The 20,987-nt window shown below is 42.3% G+C and overlaps 1 protein-coding gene across 1 annotated transcript in view; it reads right to left on the reverse strand.

Moving 5' to 3' along the window:
- NLRC4 (NLR family CARD domain containing 4) overlaps positions 1–19,819 on the reverse strand; it is a 54,485-nt gene extending 34,666 nt beyond the window's left edge. Inside the window, exons 1-4 of the mRNA XM_019969973.2 lie at positions 19,592–19,819; positions 6,633–6,759; positions 4,597–4,857; positions 1,715–3,688 (exon numbers count right to left, since the gene is read on the reverse strand). Coding sequence (XP_019825532.2) covers positions 1,715–3,688; positions 4,597–4,857; position 6,633 — 2,236 coding nt within the window. The 5' untranslated portion in view covers positions 6,634–6,759; positions 19,592–19,819. The remainder of the gene's footprint in view (positions 1–1,714; positions 3,689–4,596; positions 4,858–6,632; positions 6,760–19,591) is intronic.
- Between the last annotated feature and the right edge of the window lie 1,168 nt (positions 19,820–20,987).

The raw sequence follows: 20,987 nt of genomic DNA on the forward strand, positions 1-20,987 counted from the left end.
CAAATGTCAGAGAGGGTGAGAGAGATGATGTTATTACAAGAAGTAGAACAGGTGACCTCTGTGTCTTACTGGAGAGTATGTGTCTTGTCCAAAGAGCATAGGATCTGATCATGAAGCTCTAGCCAGTTGTTACCAAGTGCAGTTGTCAAGTCTGTAAGTTTTAAGAGAAATGAAAATCCTGTATTTTCATATGACATCTCCCAACTTCAAAATGCTGACAGCTCCTTCAAGGAAAAGAATCATTGTGAGGGGAGAGGGAAAGGAAGGAGACTTTTCATTATAGATTATTTTATAATTTGGACCATGTGAATACCTTACTCAAAAAATAAATGTAAAGTATTAAGAACAAAATATTGGCCAACATTAAAAAATAAATTTTAAATAGTATGTAGATCAAATTCTGCCTATAAGTGACCAGTTTGCCAAATTGGCACAAAGGAATTGCCATCAAGAGGAGACGGTAAGCCTTCTAGCACAGAAGGTAGACTAATAGTCTGAGTAACTATCCAGAACCTCATAGAAGGGACTCTTGCATTGAGTAGAAGGTTGCAAAGCTTATCCCCTTACGTGGTGACAAGTGAGGCAGAGCCAAAAGGGAAATCATTTGCGGATGAAAACCAATCTCAGATTACAGGCACATAAAGCAAGGCTCCTATCCACCCATAACTACACAGAACTCAGCAGCCCCTGCTCTGGTCAACAGGAGGGATCTACACAGGTGTGGCTGGTCTACACAGGTAAGGGTCTACACAGGTAGACCTTTAGTGCTATTTTGAATTTGGTGAAAACTCCCCTTTACCCAGAAAGATTTACCCCATATGTATTGTGTCTGATGTCTCGAATTTCTTCATGTTAGACAAAACCTGTTCCCCAAATTTTCTTTCAAAATAAATGATACTTGAGGTGGAGGTGGGACTGGGTGTGTGCTGCAATGTCCTAGTTAAGAGTCTAATGACACAACTGGCCACTAGCTTCTACAGGCGATCGATTAATGGGTGGTTTTCCTCCCAGACTTCAAAGAAGGATAGGTGCTGCTGCTGCTGCTGCTGCTGCTAAGTCGCTTCAGTCGTGTCCGACTCTGTGCGACCCCATAGACGGCAGCCCACCAGGCTCCCCGTCCCTTGGATTCTCCAGGCAAGGACACTGGAGTGGGTTGCCATTTCCTTCTCCAATGCATGAAAGTGAAAAGTGAAAGTGAAGTCGCTTAGTCCTGCCTGACTCTTAGAGACCCCATGGACTGCAGCCCACCAGGCTCCTCCGTCCATGGGATTTTTCAGGCAAGAGTACTGGAGTGGGGTGCCATTGCCTTCTCCAAGGACAGGTGCTACTTGGTAGGAAAGGAGTGAGTGTTGGGTTGAGACAGAGATGCTGACAAGATGGAGGGATCACAGAAAACAAGCTTAACCTACTGTATACATACACATGCACACACACACCTACATACACACGCACACTCACACACCACCATACACGCTACCACATAGCTATGCAGTCAGACTCTAGGGCTTCAGTTCTGGGAATCCACCCTAGGGCCTCCCAACCTGACAGCCTTCCCCCAGCAAGGAACTCTCTCTTAAGCCCTCCCACTTCCCTTCTAAGTCCTGACTCCTGGTAGAAACTATTGGAAAATTTCAGGCAAAACAAATGATGGCTAATATTTCTGCAGTAAATAACCAGGTTGGATTACAGCTTAAACTGCTGGTATTCACAATACCTGGCAGCCGTTGAATCTGTAGGTCATGAACACCCAAGGTCTGCAGGTTTGTCACAGATGTGATATGCTGCTCGTCTTCTAGGGTAAGGGGACTGGCTTCCACTATGAGGGAATGAATGTTCTTACAGGTGCTGAGGACTGAACTGAGGCTTCCAGCCATTCCGACACATCTCTTAATGTGCAACCTGAGGCTTGTAGCTGAGCTGAATATTTTCTCCAGATATTTGATATCTTTCTTACTCAACTTGCAGAAATCCCGGAGTGTGACATCCAAGGTCTTAAACTCCTGCTTCCAGTTGAAGAACAAAGACACAGCTCTGCTGGGAATGTAGGTTCCTGAGAACTCTTGATCCTGGTTCCCGCTTATGTCTCTCACAGCCCCCCCATAGAAGTCCAGTTTAACGAAGTCAAGAGCACTTGCACAGTTAGGCAAGTCTTCAAAGAAGTCAAATAAGTAGTCAGGGATATTCTCTGAGTTGATATATAAGCTTTTACCGCGAAAGAAATCTTCAAATTCTTTGCTCAGGCTAGATGTGGATATACTCTCATGGAATAAGTTGATTCCACACTCTGTAAAGGAATTGATGTTTATGGCTTTCAGAATTTCTTGCACAGTGGTGCTTTTCATATTTTGCATAGATTCCTGCCTCCAGAGAGGCCTCTTGGTGACGGAAAGTCCAAGGAGACTGCCATGTTGATACACTGATGACAAGTGTTTCAGAACAGTCCGGGTGGCTTCAGCAGATGAGCCGCACGTGTACAGGAGCAAGTTGCTGTACTTGGATGTAATGTCTGAAATGGAAACCATTTTCTGCAGGTGACCATTCCCCTTGGTTACCTCCGCTGGTTCTCCAGACGTCAGTAAACTGCTGAGTCTGCGTCCTGCTGTGTACTCCTGGAATGACTGATGAAAGAATTTATACTTTGGCTTGAACCGTTGCGCTGTGTATTTACAGAGGAGTCCTGTTGTCAGCAGGACATCCTCGTTCACATTGGACAAGTCGTCTGGTTCGAAATCAAACCTGCGGGAGAACACACCCTCCAGAGCTAGGTCTCCACAGTGGTCCAAGCTCTGAGTGACTTCACTCGGAGCCAGCCCTTTACGTTTGTGCCTGTTTTTATTTATTAGCAGATCGTAGAAGGTGCAGAACAGTGTGGTTTGTGTGTGAGAGTGGAACTCACTTTTCCCCATCTGAATTGCACAAGTGATGACCACAAAGAGAGGGGTCTTCATCAGATTCCTCAGGCACCTGGATTTCTGAATTTGGAGCAACAAGCCTTCAGCGAACTCCTTTCTCAGCACTTCCTGGATGAGAGCCTGGGCACTGCTCTCAGTCATATCCCCCACCTCAGCAATCAGTGCCCCAAACTGCCGGATGTGCCTCAGGCTCTCTGTGGTGGTGGTGACGATAACCATATTCTTGAAGCGGTGGTTTTCCTTTATCAGGGCTTCAATTTCTGGGCAGTTCTGGGCCTTGAATTCATTGTAGCCATCAAGCAGAAAAAGAACTCTTTGCCGTAACTTCAGCAGCCTGGCCATGAAAGTCTGCTTACTGATCACATCAGGTATATCCAGGAGTTGGTCAGACAGGGTTTCGAAGAGTCCACCCTGGGCCCTGCTCAGACGAAGAAAGAAGACTAATTTGAACTTGGTGAGAGCCTGGCACTCTCCAGAGGCCCAGAGCATGGCGATTCGCTGCAGCAGAGTGGACTTCCCTTTGCCCGATTCCCCTTCGATGATGCAGGGGCTCTGAAGAGTGTCCAGCAGGCCACTCAGGGTCAGCTGCTCCAGGCGGTGATGGTGTTGATCCTTCTTCCATAGCACCGGTTCTGTGAAGGTGCTTTTCAAATTAAACATGATGTCAATATCTTCACCCAGGGGATAGAAGTTGAGAAAAGATGGGCTCTGATAGAAGTACTTTAATTCCTGAGCCAAATCATCTAAGTCTTCTTCTGACATCTGATGAAAAAGACCTGTTAGAGAAGAGGTGAGGTTAAAAAGGACCCGGTTCTGTGTCTCCTCAGAACTTAGCGTTCAGGAGGAGGAAGGAAAGGGTGGTGCTGAGAATCTGACTTTAATTTCCTTCCCCAGTTCTGGACTGGCAGAAAGGGTTCCAGATATTTACTCCTGCTTTTCCCTGTTACCCTTTACCCTCATTCCCCTTCTGTTTCTTCATTTCCACCACCAAACTTTGTAGCAGCTGATTGGAAAGGAGAGGAGCCAGTGTTTGGGATAAGGAAAGTACATGAGTCTAGTGGGGAAATGGCTTAGAATGATGGCCTGGGGTGACGCCCAGCAAATCAAAAATTAACCTTGATTAATATTTCATGAAAAGCAGAATCATGCTGCTTTAGTCAGTCAGGCTCTCTTTAGCATGGAGCTTGGATCAGAGTAGGTAGTCATGGGGCCACTTATCCAAAGATGGTCCTCGTCAGATTGAGGAATGTTGAAAACTACTACTGCATTGACTCCTCTTTTTTAGGGGTGTGGGCACTTGGCATGATGGATCTTAGTTCCCTGACCAGGGATTGAACCTGTGCCCCCTGCAGTGGAAGTGTGGAGTCTTAACCACTGAACTGCCAGGTGAGTCCCTGCTTTGACTACTTAAGTACCTTCATTATCCAGTTTGATTCTGAAGTCAGACTATGCTAAATCATTTATTCCCTGACCTTGGAGTTTCTTATTTGGCTTCACCATCAAGTAATCTAGTGGGAGTGTTTTTCTTTTTCCTGAGAGTGTCTGAGCTTTTCCTGAATGTGACCAAAGCTCACAGCCCAGGAATATGAAAAGGGAGGAGAGCAGAGGCTCTGTCATGGGGATTATGGATCTTCTTCATGGTTTATTCTATTTGTAGAACATATAAAAGCAAACTGATACTTACTTAGTCCATGCAATTCCTGAAACAGAGGATAGTTCCACTTTTCAAGGGATTTAAGAAAGAGGTTACAGGCTTCTGAACCCTTCTTCAAAATCATGTGAATGACCCCTCTCGCAGCGTCCTGCTCAAACTTCTCGCCGCAAATGACATTTACTTCTTCGTAATTCATAACATTCCATACAAATAGCTCATCCAAAATTTGCTTTATCACAGTCATTCCCATCCTTTGAATGAGAACTTGACTGTTCTCCTTTATGAAATTCACTGAGGGAGTAAGAGGAAATACACATATTTATTCATTTATACAAAATATGTATACTAGCATCATGTTGCCAGAGCATTAGGGTCATTCGTCCACCCACCACCACCTCCTTTGGACCTATCTTGAATTATGGGAATACTGAATGCTTGAATTCCAGGCCTTCAAGCAGAGCTCTGTAAAGCCCTTCATTCCTAACATCAGAGTCCTTGGTGAACAAGGTGTTTTATTCTCTGATAACAAAGTAAAGTGAGTAATCTTGTCCGTGCTGTACAAGAGTAAGGTCAGAGGGGCAAGATGTTGGGCTTTCAAACAAGGAGACTGGCATACAATCTGCCAGTTGCTACCGTCTGTGTAACCTTGAGAAAGTGAAAGTGTTAGTTGCTCAGTCAAGTCTGACTCTTTGTGACCTCATGGACTGTAGCCCGCCAGGCTCCTCTGTCCATGGAATTCTCCAGGCAAGAATACTGGAGTGGGTTGCCATTTCTTTTTCCGGGGAATCTTCCCAACCCAGGTTTCCTGCATTGGCAGACAGATTCTTTACCATCTGAGCCAACAGGGAAGCCTTGGCAAGTTGCTAAGCCTCTCTGAGCCTGTTTCAGTGCTGTGCTGCTAACCATTGAAAACACTGCCTCTCTGAGGGTAAAGGCCCAAATTCATATATAACACATACCAATGTGCACATTATAATATTTCCACTGTGGCCAATTTCAAGCTAACAATGGGTGTCAGCTGGCTAGCATAAAGCATAAACATTCAGCAATCAGGTCTCATAAAACAGTAAGAACCAGTATACCATTGGTTCCTTATCTGTAAATGGAGTTGAAAAGTTACTTATGAAGTTGTAGTGAGAATTCATGTATAGTATTTCATAGAAAGTAATAGCTCAATAAATGTTAGCTACTATTGTTAGCCATTATTCTGTTGCCACCACTCAAAGGAGTAGCACATTTTATCTGAGGTGAAATTTGGTGTTTTCTGAAGAGTATCACTGCAAAACTCTCATCTCTCATGGTGAGGTTCTCTGGAAAAGCTGTCTCATGTCTGATTTGCCAAGATCTAACTCCCCCAGGCAGTCCCTGCCAGCTCTGAGAAATGTCTCTCTGGTGTCGTACTCTCAGACATTGTCTGCATTACTTTTCTCCCGGGCTAGGCTGCTCCTGCTTTTCAAATCTTTCTTGACAAATCCACATGGATATCTGCTCCCAAACACCCCAAGGCCTCTCTGATCTGAACTGCATCGTCAGGTGCTCAGACCCCCAGAGTCCCATCCAAGGTCCCCCTTGTCTCTGTCGCTGATCCCTACTGCTAACTTCAGCTGGAATGTCACCACATTGGCTATTGAGCAGTTGAAGTGTGGCTTGTGTGACTGTGTGACTGGATTTTAAATTTTATTTAATTTTTGTTTATTTAAATTCACATTTTAAATAGACACGTATGGCTACTTGCTACTAACTACATTGGACAGCATACTCTAGACATGGTCATCACGGTGGAAAGAATTACATTTTGGTTGCCACTTAGATCTACACAATGTTAGAGCAGGTGATGGCAGGGAACCAATATTTTAAAACCATCACTCTTTGTGGCTTATCTGTGGTTCTGCCATTTATCACAGGCCACCATATTTATAACTGAATTCTCCAAATCACAGAATATATGATGGGAATTCCATATATAACTGATCAAAGGAAGGTATAAATTGATTTTTCTATTCAATACCACCCATATTTGAAAGCACACTATGTAACCAGGCAGGTTTGATTTTTAGTATACTTACTTTTTCTGAATAAAACCTTCCCAGCTTTCTGTATCTAAAAGACAATATTATTTCCAAATGGAGAAATCCAATAATGACTCCAATATTATCCTCTTCTTTCTGTAAAATGGCTCCTCATTCTGTAAAACTAACAAGACAGAAACTATCAGGAGGCAACCCTTGTCACTGTCCTTTTTTTCCACACCAAGAAGAACACGGATTACATAATATTTGACATCTGTTTTTTTCATCTACTGAAGTTTTTGAGACCTTTCTGTACCAGTTAAGTATTAAACTGCTTCATTTTTTTTTTAAGATTTTTTGATGTGGACCATTTTTATAGTCTTTACTGAATTTGTTACAACACTGTTTCTGTTTTATGTTTTGGTTCTTTGGCCGAGGCATATGGGGTCTTAGCTCCCTGACCAGTGCTTGAACCCACACTCCCTGCACTGGAAGGCAAAATCTTAACCGCTGGATCTCCAGGGGAGTCCCAAAACTGCCTCGTTTTAAAAATCAATCTCATTGACATATGCTTTACAAGCAATAAAATATAAGGAACTTTCACAAATGTACACACCAAAGTTAATTTTACCCCAGTCAAGATTTAGAAAATTCCCATCAGTGCAGAAAGTTCCCTTGTGCCTCTTTATAGTCCCCATCAAAGCAACCACTGATCTGATTTCTTTAACTATAAATTACTTTTGCCCATTCTAGCACGTGTGTGTGTGTATAGTGGGAATTCCTAATAATGTACTTTCACAGCCTTGAGAAATTTCACAGAAATAGCACCTGGAAAAACAGCATATATTAAGAAACTGTGTTAATGATTATCTTTCATGTTTTTCTTAGAATAATCGTCTTGTTACAAACCCTAAGACCAGACCCAGAAGGGAGTATGACTGGGATTGTGAAAGCATGGACCTTGGAACACCAGGTCAGAGTCAGGCATGAACGCTGCCTGCTGCTACTGCTGCTAAGTCACTTCAGTCGTGTCCGACTCTGTGTGACCCCATAGACGGCAGCCCACCAGGCTCCCCCGTCCCTGGGATTCTCCAGGCAAGAACACTGGAGTGGGTTGCCATTTCCTTCTCCAATGCATGAAAGTGAAAAGTGAAAGTGAAGTCGCTCAGTCCTGTCCGACTCTCAGTGACCCCATGGGCTGCAACCTACCAGGCTCCTCCATCCATGGGATTTTCCAGGCAAGAGTACTGGAGTGGGGTGCCATTGCCTTCACCGTGAACGCTGCCTACACACTTGCTAATTGTCCAAGACTAGCTGAGACGGGGAAGGCCCGGGGTGGGAAAACAAGGAGATCTGGACTATGTCAGTGTAGTGTCTTGAGAAAGATAAGATCAAAGAAAGTCTTGTAGTCTGCAATTAGGAATAAAACCTGGACTCAGAGTGGACTCTGCACCTCAGTCCAATAGAGGCTGCAGGTCCCTTGACTCATTGCACTGGATTTCGTGTTCTGTCTTCATTCTCATCGCTTGCTACCGGACCATTAGGGCAACATGTGTGCTCAGTTGTGTCCAACTCTTTGCGACCCTATGGACTGTAGCCCACCTATGTCCTCTGTCTGTAGAATTTTCCAGGCAAGAATACTAGAATGGGTGGCCATTTCCTCCTCCAGGGGATCTTCCCAACCCAAGGTTGGAACCCACATCTCCTGAGTCTCCTGCATTGGCAGGCAGACTCTTTTACCACTGAGCCACCTGGGAACCTCCTGCCTGTTCTGGAAGTTCATATAAATGGACAAATGTAGTGTTACTCTTGTGTCTGGCTCCTTTCACTTACTATTGTGCTGTTAAATTTTGCCTTATTGTTTGCAGATGTTGATAGTTCAGTCCTTTTTAAATGGCTGAGTGGTATTTCACTGTTGGAAAAGTTCCATTTACCTATTAGTTCTGTTGATAGACATTTGGTTTGTTTCCAGTTTTTCGCTGTCATGAATGAAGCTTCTATGCACATTCATGGACAAGTATCTTTATAAACATATGTTTCTATTTCCATAAAATATGGAAAATAAAAAATATGATTAGTACAATGGTTTGCCTTTTATTCTTCTGCATCTTTTGAAGAGCAAAACATTTTTATTTTTATGAAGCCCAACTTACTAATTTTTTCTTCTTTGATTCATGTTTTTTGTGTCCTATCAACAAAATCATTCTCATACTGAGCTACAAAGATTTTCTCCTATTTTCTTCTAGAGGTTTTGTAAGTTTAGATTTTATTTGGGTCCCATTCATTTATTTGTCTGCTTATTTTTGGCTGCATTGGGTCTTCTTTGGTCCTCCTAGGCTTTCCCTTATTTTAACAAGTGGAGGCTGCGCTCTAGCTGTAATCCATGGGCTTCTTGGTGCAGTGGCTTCTCTTACTGCAGCACGTGGGCTCCAGAGCTTGTGGGCTCAGTAGTTGTGGTGCGTGGGCTTCGTTGCTCCACAGCACGTGTGATTTTATTTCCTGGACCAGGGATTGAACCTGTGTCTCCTACACTGGCAGACAGACTCTTAACTGCTAGACCACCAGGGAAATCCCCACTGATGCATTGTGAGATAATTTTCTTGGTTATGATGTGAGATAAGGAGGTGAGTTTCACTTTTGTTCCATTGGGGTATACAATGTTTCCATCATGACTGGTTGAGAAGAATATTTTTTACCCATTGAATTTGTGAATCTATTTCTGGACTCTATTCTGTTCCACTGATTTATGTCTGTCTTTATGCCAATATCACACTGTCTTGATTACTGTATCCTTATAGTAACTCTCGAAATCAGGTAGTGTAAATTCTTCAATTTTTCTCTTTTTGAGAATTGTTTGCATTCCCATATTTATTTTATTTTGTTTTGTTTTATTTTTACCGTCCAAGTTAAGGCAGTTTATTACATAGCAAAAGCAATCAGAACAGAGAAACAGGAAATGATGGCGAACATTAATAGTGATGCAGCTCCTAAAGCACCTAAGGCCTAGAATCAAACCTCCTGTTTTCCAAGTTGTGGGTGCTATGGGGTGTCGCAGTTCAACCCTTCTGCCTACATTTAGAGTTCCCTCTCTTCAGAGCCTGGTTTATTTCAGTTCTCTGCTGTTTCTTGTGTAACTTCTAGATCAAGAAAGTGTGAATAAGCTTTATATAAACACTTAAAATTTATTTCCTGGAAGCTCACCAGGCCAGACTTGTGAATCCTCCCTAGTCTGTGTAGTAGAAAACAAGTTATATAATTTCTATTTCTCAGGGCAGAAAGAGCTATGCAAGACACAGAACACTGGGACTGATGCCTGAAACCTTGGAATCATATTTTATTTATTTTTAAATATTATAATTTTATTGGAGTATAGTTCATTTTCAATGTTGTGTTAGTTTCAGGTCTACAGCTAAGTGATCCAGTTATACATATACACATATTCATTCTTTTTTAGATTCTTTCCTCATACAGTTTATCATAGAATATTGAGTAGAACCTACTGTGCTATGCGGTAGGTCCTTGTTGGTTATCTATCTTACATATAGTAGTGCGTGAATGTTTGGGACTTCCCTGGTGGTTCAGACAGTAAAGAATCGGCCTGCAATGTGGGAGACCTGAGTTTGATCCCTGGGTTGGGAAGGTCACTGGTGTGTATGTTCATCTCAAGCTCCTAATTTGTCCCTCCCTGCTAACCGGACATTTCCCTTTTGGAACCATAAGTTTGTTGTCATTATCTGTAAGTCTGTTTCTGCTTTGTAAATAAGTTCATTTGTATCTCTTTTAAAAAAATTAGATTCCACATATGGGTGGTATCTTATGATATTTGTCTTCTCTGTCTAACTTATTTCAATTTCTCTGATAATCTCTAGATCCATTCATACTGCTTCAAATGACATCATTTCATTCTTTATGGCTGAATAATATTCCTAGGTTTAAGCAAACTAAATGTCCATCAACAGAGGAATGGATGGAGAAGTTGTAGTATATATACACAATGGAATATTACTCAGACATAAAAAAGAATGAAATTATGCTATTTGCTGCAACATGGACAGATTTAGAGATTATCTTGTCCCAAGGAAAGGAAGGAAGCTACTGTCATAAGCTACAATACTTCTGAAATTTGAGGACATGATGTTAACTGAAATAAACTAGTCATAAAAAATGCAAACTGTGTGTTTTAACTTACATGAAATGTCGAGAGTAGCCAAAACATTCATAGAAACAGGAAGTAGAATGGTGGTTGCCAGGAAATGTTGGGAGAATGGAAATGGGGCATTCTTGCTTAATGGAGACAATTTCAGTTTTGCAATATGCAAAAGTTCTGGAGATTCTACCACAGTGTGAATATACATAACTGCTACTGAACTGTACACTTAAAACTGCTTAAGATAGGGCAGTTCCCTGGCGGTCCAGTGGTCAAGACTCTGCTTCCACTGCAGAGGCATTGGTTCCAGGAACTAAGACCCTACAATCCATATGGTGTGGCCAAAAAATAAATAAAATAAAATCCAATGTCTATTTTTAAAAAATGGTTAAGATGGTAGATATCATGATACATGTATTTTGCCACATTAAATTAAAAAAAAGAAAATTGTCACTGAGTTTCCTTTTTGCCATTACTATCATTAATCCTGTCATATGACTATTATTAAAAATTAAATTATATAAAGGAGGGAGGCGTCTGAAATGATTTGTTTAAATGTCAAATATGTGACGAACACCCAGCTAAGATACAAATAGTCATGCTCTTAGGGCCAAACTTTTCATCACTGGACAAATAAACGAGATTAAAATGGAGCTTCCTAGATGACTCATGTATGGGACACCAGAGAACTGGACCCCAGTGCACCGGTGTGAGGTGCCAAGCATCTGCGGCTTTCAGAGGCAAGAGAAGCAAGAAAAGCTGTCAAAGGATGAAAGAGTGTCCTTGAGGACAATTTTTCAAACTGCTGAACTCATTAGCAGGTCATGATATCAACTGAGGGCAGGCAGACAGGTTGAAAACCACACTCACAGAAAACTAACCAATCTAATCACATGGACCACAGCCTTGTCTAACTCAATGAAACTATGAGCCATGCCATGTAGGGCTACCCAAGATGGATGGGTCATGGTGGAGAGTTCTGACAAAACGTGGTCCACTGGAGAAGGGAATGGCAAACCTTCAGTATTCTTGCCTTGAGAACCCCATGAACAGTACGAAAAGGCAAAAAGACAGGACAGTGAAAGATGAACTCCCCAGGTTGGTAGGTGCCCAATATGCTACTGGAGATCAGTGGAGAAAAAACTCCAGAAAGAATAAAGGGATGGAGCCAAAGCAAAAACAACACCCAGTTGTGGATGTCACTGGTGATGGAAGCAAGGTCCAATGCTGTAAAGAGCAATATTGCATAGGAACCTGGAATGTCAGGTCCATGAATCAAGGCAAATTGGAAGTGTTCAAACAGGAGATGGCAAGAGTGAACATTGACATTTTAGGAATCAGTGAACTTAAATGGACGGGAATGGGTGAATTTAACTCAGATGACCATTATATTTACTACTGTGGGCAGGAATCCCTTAGAAGAAACGGAGTAGCCATCATGGTCAACAAAAGAATCCGAAATGCAGTACTGGGATGCAATCTCAAAAACAACAGAATGATCTCTGTTCATTCCCAAGGCAAACCATTCAATATCACGGTAATCCAAGTCGATGCCCTGATCGGTAATGCTGAAGAAGCTGAAGTTGAATGGTTCTATGAAGACCTACAAGACCTACTAGAACTGACACCCAAAAAAGTTGTCCTTTTCATTATAGGGGACTGGAATGCAAAAGTAGGAAGTCAAGAAACACCTGGAGTAACAGGCAAATTTGGCCTTGGAATATGGAATGAAGCAGGGCAAAGGCTAATAGAATGCTGCCAAGAGAATACACTGATCAGAGCAAACCCCCTCTTCCAACAACACAAGAGAAGACTCTATACATGGACATCACCAGATGGTCAACACTGAAATCAGATTGATTATATTCTTTGCAGCCAAAGATGGAGAAGCTCTATACAGTCAACAAAAACAATACCAGGAGCTGACTGTGCCTCTGAACATGAACTCCTTATTGCCAAATTCAGATTTAAATTGAAGAAAGTAGGGAAAACCCCTAGACCATTTAGATATTACCTCAATCAAATCCCTTACGATTATACAGTGGAAGTGAGAAATAGATTTAAGGGACTACATCTGATAGACTGCCTGATGAACTATGGACGGAGGTTCGTGACATTGTACAGGAGATAGGGATCAATGCATACACAACAAAAAGAAATACAAAAAGGCAAAATGGCTGTCTGAGGAGGCCTTACAAATAGCTGTGAAAAAAGAGAAGCAAAATGCAAAGGGGAAAATGAAAGATATACCTATTTGAATGGAGAGTTCCAAAGAATAGCAAGGAGAGATAAGAAAGCCTTCCTCAGTGATCAATGCAAAGAAATAGAGGAAAACAACAGAAAGGGAAAGACTAGAGATCTCTTCAAGAAAACTAGAGATACCAAGGGAAAATTTCATGCAAAGATGGGATCAATAAAGGACAGAAATGGTATGGACCTAACAGAAGCAGAAGATATTAAGAAGAGGTGGCAAGAATACACAGAAGAACTGTACAAAAAAGATTGACGACCCAGATAATCACGATGGTGGGATCACTCATCTAGAGCCAGACATCCTGGAATGTGCAGTCAAGTGGGCCTTAGGAAGCATCACTAGGAGCAAAGCTAGTGGACATGATGGAATTCCAGTTGAGCTATTCCAAATCCTGAAAGATGATGCTGTGAAAGTGCTGCACTCAATATGCCAGCAAATTTGGAAAACTCAGCAGTGGCCACTGGACTGGAAAAGGTCAATTTTCATTTCAATCCCAAAGAAAGGCAATGCCAAAGAATGCTCAAAACTACCCTACAATTGCACTCATCTCACATGCTAGCGAAAAAATGCTCAAAATTCTCCAAGCAGACTTCAGCAATATGTCAACCGTGAACTTCCAGATGTTCAAGCTGATTTTAGAAAAGGCAGAGGAACCAGAGATCAAACTGCCAACATCCACTGGATCATCGAAAAAGCAAGAGAGTTCCAGAAAAACATCTATTTCTGCTTTATTGACTATGCCAAAGCCTTTGACTGTATGGGTCACAACAAACTGTGGAAAATTCTTAAAGGTATGGGAATAGCAGACCACCTGACCTGCCTCTTGAGAAACCTGTATGCAGGTCAGGAAGCCACAGTTAGAACTGGACATGGAACAACTGACTGGTTCCAAATAGGAAAAGGAGTACGTCAAGGCTGTATATTGTCACCCTGCTTATTTAACTTGTATGCAGAGTACATCATGAGAAATGCTGGGCTGGAAGAAACACAAGCTGGAATCAAGATTTCTGGGAGAAATATCAATAACCTCAGATATGCAGATAAACCCACCCTTATGGCAGAAAGCGAATAGGAACTAAAGAGCCTCTTGATGAAAGTGAAAGAGGAGAGTGAAAAAGTTGGCTTAAAACTCAACATTCAGAAAACTAAGATCATGGTGTCTGGTCCAATCACTTCATGGCAAATAGGTGGGGAAACAGTGGATACAGTAGGAGACTACATTCTTGGGCTCCAACATCACTACAGATGGTGACTGCAGCCATGAAATTAAAAGACGCTTGCTCCTTGCAAAGTTATGACCAACCTAGACAGCATATTAAAAAGCAGAGCCATTACTTTGCCAACAAATGTCCGTCTAGTCAAGGCTATGGTTTTTCCAGTAGTCATGTATGGATGTGAGAATTGGACTATAAAGAAAGCTGAGTGCCGAAGAATTGCTGCTTTTGAACTGTGGTATTGGAGAAGACTTGAGAGACACTTGGACTGCAAGGAGATCCAACCAGTCCATCCTAAAGGAAATCAGTCCTGAATATTCACTGGAAGGACTGATGTTGAAGCTGAAACTCCAACACTTTGACCACCTAATGTGAAGAGCTGACTCATTTGAAAAGACCCTGATGCTGGGAAAGATTGAAGGTGGGAGGAGAAGGGGAAGACAGAGGATGAGATGGTTGGATGGCATCACTGACTCAATGGACATGGGTTTGGGTGGACTCTGGGAGTTGTTGATGGACAGGGAGGCCTGGCCTGCTGTGGTTCATGGGGTTGCAAAGAATTGGACACAACTGAGTGACTGTACTGAACTGATATTTTCTGAAGTGTATTACGGTTAATATAATTTAAAAAGTGAAATAAAATTTAAACTATCAGAATGCTGTAACTATTCTATATTTTTTCGTGAAAGTTTTGTTTTAGTTATTTATATATCCTGGCACTGGGTAGTGATGTCTTACTTATTGTGAATTGAAGTCAATAAAAGTTTGAATGTCAGTAGGGCTTCCATCAGAGAAGGCAATGGCAATCCACTCCAGTACTCTTGCCTGGAAAATCTCATGGACAGAGGAGCCTGGTAGGCTGCAGTCCATGGGGTCCCAAAGAGTCGGACATGACTGAGCGACTTCACTTTCACTTTTCACTTTCATGCATTGGAGAAGGAAATGGCAACCCACTCCAGTGTTCTTGCGTGGAGAATCCCAGGGAAGGGGGAGCCTGGTGGGCTGCTGTCTATGGGGTCGCACAAAGTCGGACATGACTGAAGTGACTTAGCAGCAGCAGCAGCAGCAGGTCTTCCATGGAGGGATATTTAACTACCTGGTGGGGGTAAGTTTTGAATGTTCTTAAATGAAACTAAAGTTACCAGGCTATAAAGGGGAAAGGCAATTTGATCTCTGGTTCCTCTTTCTTTTCTAAAACCAGCTTGAACATCAGGAAGTTCACAGTTCACATATTGCTGAAGCCTGGCTTGGAGAATTTTGAGCATTACTTTACTAGCGTGTGAGATGAGTGCAATTGTGCGGTAGTTTGAGCATTCTTTGGCATTGCCTTTCTTTGGGATTGGAATGAAAATTGACCTTTTCCAGTCCTGTGGCCACTGCTGAGTTTTCCAAATTTGCTGGCATATTGAGTGCAGCACTTTCACAGCATCATCTTTCAGGATTTGGAATAGCTCAACTGGAATTCTATCACCTCCACTAGCTTTGTTTGTAGTGATGCTTTCTAAGGCCCACTTGACTTCACATTCCAGGATGTCTGGCTCTAGGTGCGTGATCACACATCGTGATTATCTTGGTCGTGAAGATCTTTTTTGTACAGTTCTTCTGTGTATTCTTGCCATCTCTTCTTAATATCTTCTGCTTCTGTTAGGTCCATACCATTTCTGTCCTTTATTGATCCCATCTTTGCATGAAATGTTCCCTTGGTATCTCTGATTTTCTTCAAGAGATCTCTAGTCTTTCCCATTCTGTTGTTTTCCTCTATTTCTTTGCATTGATCACTGAAGAAGGCTTTCTTATCTCTTCTTGCTATTCTTTGGAACTCTGCATTCAGATGTTTATATCTTTCCTTTTCTCCTTTGCTTTTCACTTCTCTTCTTTTCACAGCTATGCCAACATCCGCTGGATCGTGGAAAAAGCAAGAGAGTTCCAGAGAAACATCTATTTCTGCTTTATTGACTATGCCAAAGCCTTTGACTGTGTGGATCACAGTAAACTGTGGAAAATTCTGAAAGAGATGGGAGACATTTCAGACCGCCTGATCTGCCTCTTGAGAAATTTGTATGCAGTTCAGGAAGCAACAGTTAGAACTAGACGTGGAACAACAGACTGGTTCCAAATAGGAAAAGGAGTACATCAAGGCTGTGTATTGTCACCCTGCTTATTTAACTTATATGCAGAGTACATCATGAGAAACGCTGGACTGGAAGAAGCACAAGCTGGAATCAAGATTGCCGGGAGAAATATCAATAACCTCAGATATGCAGATGATACCACCCTTATGGCAGAAAGTGAAGAGGAACTAAAAAGCCTCTTGATGAAAGTGAAAGTGGAGGGAAAAAGTTGGCTTAAAGCTCAACATTTAGAAAACGAAGATCATGGCATCCAGTCCCATCACTTCATGGGAAATAGATGGGGAAACAGTGGAAACAGTGTCAGACTTTATTTCTTTGGGCTCCAAAATCACTGCAGATGGTGACTACAGCCATGAAATTAAAAGACGCTTACTCCTTGGAAGGAAAGTTATGACCAACCTTGATAGCATATTCAAAAGCAGAGACATTACTTTGCCAACAAAGTTTCGTCTAGTCAAGGCTATGGTTTTTCCTGTGGTCATGTATGGATGTGAGAGTTGGACTGTGAAGAAGGCTGAGCACCAAAGAATTGGTGCTTTTGAACTGTGGTGTTGGAGAAGACTCTTGAGAGTCCCTTGGACTGCAAGGAGATCCAACCAGTCCATTCTGAAGGAGATCAGCCCTGGGATTTCTTTGGAAGGAATGATGCTAAAGCTGAAACTCCAGTAACTTTGGCCACCTCATGTGAAGAGTTGACTCATTGGAAAAGACTCTGATGCTGGGAGGGATTGGGGGCAAGAGGAGAAGGGGACGACAGAGGATGAGATGGCTGGATGGCATCACTGACTCGATGGACGTGAGTCTGAGTGAACTCCAGGAGTTGGTGATGGACAAGGAGGCCTGGCGTGCTGCGATTCATGGGGTCACAAAGAGTTGGACACGACTGAGCGACTGATCTGAACTGAAAGGGGAAAGGCTATTTCTAGGCAGAAGAAATTGCACAGGGTAAGAGCAATGGGGAAAAGAGCCTGAAAACAAGGATTGGGACAACTCCTGAGTGTGAGCAAGGGCCTATTTTGTATTTTGATGCCTGGATTGAGGTAAATTCCAGCTCTAGCACTGACAGGCTGGGAATCCTCAATCAAGGGATAGTGACTGGTACACAGAAAGGATAACAGCTGCTATAGTTTCTTTCTTCCCTTCCTACACAGCCCTTGGTGGATCAGACTCCCATTGAATGGGTCAGAGTTTAAGTGAGAACAGAAAAAAGAGGAAGAAGATACAGGAAGGAGCCAAGAAGTTCTTTATATTCATATATAAACAGAATAAACTAGACTCAAAGTTAGCCATCCAGTCACCTTGTCTGCAAAAGTGATTAAAACTTTACGTGGATCATCAGGCAGGAATCTCAGCTGATTTTAAAGATGTTAAAAATTCATATTCAATTTGGATACTGGAGAGTCTTCCTACCCACAGAGAAGTCTGTGACTAGATTAGGAAACCTAGTCAGACTGTTGACCTGTTACTTATTTCTCTCAAGAATAAATGCTGCCTGTAGTCCAAAGCTCAGGTCATCCACTCTGTTGCCCACTGGCATAAAGAATAAGACTGTGAGCAGCTGCTCCCTTGGACCCTGACTATAGCTCTGAACACCCCCAGCCCTCACCCTGAAGCAAAATGTCCAGAGAATAATTGAATTACATAGAAGTCCTTTTCCTATATTTGTGCTTTGGAAAATAATATTTAGACTAATTCTAAAAACACGTATTTTCTTCAAAATGGTTACATGATTTCTTTAGAGAACTGAATTTCCTCAGGACCCATAAAACTCATGTCTATGGAGCATTCTACAGTTTATGGATAAAATTAGAAATAAGCTGTTAGGACTTCCGTGGTGGTACAGTGAATTGAAATCTGCCTGCTAATACAGGAGACATGGGTTCGATCCCTGATCCAGGAACATTCCACATGCCGTAGAGCAACTAAGCCACAACTATTGAGCCTGTGCTCCAGAGCCCGGGAGCCACAACTACGGAGCCCATGTGCTTCAGCTACTGAAGCCTGAGAGCCGCAGAGCCTGTGCTCTACAAGAGAAGCCATAGCAATGAGAAGCCCATGTACCGCAACTGGAGAGTAGCCCCCACTCACCACAAATAGGGAAAAGCCCACGCAGCGGCGAAGACCCAGCACAGTCATAAACAAATAAATAAAATTAAACAGGAAAGCAGTTGGGACAGAGATGACCAGTGGGTATTATCTGTCTCCCTTTTGAGCAAAAAGGTTGTAGTCTAGAATGTACTTAGATCTCCAGTAGACTCCAGAAATCTCACAGATTACTGTTGCTGTTAACGTTATGGGCTTAATTGTGTTCACCCCACCCCCCTGAAATCCATATGTTGAAGCTCTAATCTTCCTGGTGTCCTTATAAGAAGAGTAGATTTGGACACACAAAGAGACCTGAGAGATGCATGCCCCAAGGAGAGATCATGGGAGGACACGGGGAGAAGGAAGCCATCTGCAAGTTAAGAGAGCAGCCTTAGAAGACAGACCTGCCAACATTCTGTCTACCTTGGACTTCCAACCTCCAGGATTGTGAGAAAATAACTTTCTGTTGTTTAAGTCACCCAGTCTGTGGTATTTAGTTATGGCAGCCAGAGCAGGCTAACACAATTAGTATTATAGAAGGTCGCTGAACTGTTAAGAGAACAGTGGCAGGAAGTGGGGTCGTATCCCATCTTTAGACAATTCTTTAGACAATCATTGCATAATCTGCAGCAAGTCACTTGACGTCTGTCTGCATTTTCCACCTCTCTCCTCCAGGGTCGTAAGGATTAACTGAGATAAAGTCTGTAAAGACCCTATCAATAACAGGGGTCCTCCAAGCATCCTTCACTTCTCTGTCTAGATAGCAGCTTTCTCCTAATTCAGGGGAGTGGATGGACTGAGCAGTGCCCCCACGGCTTTTCAGCTCTGAACTTTTGCAACTGTAACAGAAGTCTCATGAATGAGAGTAAGTTTCATATCTATAAAGCCCCAAAGTATTTTTACAGTCCTTCCCCTCACTGTGTCTCACAGTAAACACAGATGCACCCCTCTGACTTAACGTTAGTTTAAACCTCAGTTTTGAAAAACTGGATGAAACCCCAGCAGACCAGACTCCTGACTCCTAAAGTCTCCCGGCTTGCAAATCCAACCAGTCATGCAACACTGCACTCTTTAGAGTTAAGGCTTCATACCCACCAGAAGCAAACTTTACATGAATGTAAATCCAAATGTCAATATTTGGTTCCAAAACCCACTTAATACCCCATTCTCTGTCCCCACAGTACCTGGCTGAGCAATCCGGTTGCCCTCTTCTTGATGGATCAAAAGACACTTTTAAAATAAAAGTTTCTCATCGTGTGGCTAAAAATGAAAATAAAATTTGTTTTCATTTTCTTTCTGTTTCATCACAAAATCCAGTATTCTTGTAGGTCCGAAGTCTCTCCACTCCCGGCAGGGGATTGTAAGGGAAGGGCAAACACTGACAAGTTCCTCTTTTTCTTCAAAGCATCGTAATAATGGTTTGGACACAGTATGAACTTCCAGTTCAAAAAGAGAAGATGAGTGTAAGTACAAGTGAAATGAGCTTAAAAGATGCAAATCTGGAAATTCACATCAGGAAAGGAATTACTCATTTTTTCCCTGTTTATTCACAAAATGTGAGTCCTGTTGCTGTTAGTTTATCATTCTATAGCTTAAAATGAAAATAACGTGTTTTGAACATTTAATGTATATTAATTTTATTGTTAACCAAGACAGAAAGCAAGAGAAATGAAATGAGCTGATTTAGTTAGTTAAAGTTTGTTGCTACCACAGCCAAAGTCATACTTATCATCTATACCTTGGGTCCCAGAGTGCGTGTGTGCTAAGTCGCTTCAGTTGTGTCCAACTCTGTGTGACCCAATGAACTGCAGCCTGCCAGGCTCCTCTATCCATAGGATTCTCCAGGCAAGAATACTGGAGTAGGTTGCTATGCCCATCTTCAGGGGATCTTCCTGACCCAGGGATCGAACCCGTGTCTCTTATGTCTCCTGCATTGGCAGGTGGCTTCTTTGCCACCAGCGCCACCTGAGAAGCCCTCGGATTCCAGGAGACTTTAGCAAATGCATACTTTCTGTCACCAGAGTCCTGAGCAAGATTAACACAGAGCAAATGGACCACCACCGTTGATCCGTCCCATGATGGTATTCAGGGCATCCTCCTGACTTTGAAGAGTCACTGGCTCCTGCTTGCACATACACATTAAGAGCTTGTAAGCACAAGCTCCAGGAATCAGGTTTACACCAGGCTTCAGTAATGGAGACGTTTCCCCCAGCAGTTGTCTTTAGAATGCCGTTATTGCATAATGTTTCCCCTACCTTGGCACAATCAGGAACTTTTTATGTTACAAAACTTATTTCAAAAAGAGCTTTCTGACATTAACTTATCTGATATAGAGGGACACTGAAGTTTTACCCTAAATAAATTCAACATTCTTGGTTTTCTATGGGATTAACAAGTGTTTCCCAACTTATGAGAAGGGTTTCTCTGAAGTGAGACCAGGAGCTGTGCTATCAGCCTGGATTTTTGAACTTTTAATTAAATCCATATGTAAATGTATGTTCACAGAGAAAAACTATAAAGATAGGCACCAACAATATAAACAGTACTTATCTCTTGGGGATAATTTTAAATTTTCTTCTT

Source organism: Bos indicus, chromosome 11 (assembly GCF_029378745.1).
Source record: "Bos indicus isolate NIAB-ARS_2022 breed Sahiwal x Tharparkar chromosome 11, NIAB-ARS_B.indTharparkar_mat_pri_1.0, whole genome shotgun sequence".
NCBI classification, from domain to species: Eukaryota; Metazoa; Chordata; class Mammalia; order Artiodactyla; family Bovidae; genus Bos; species Bos indicus.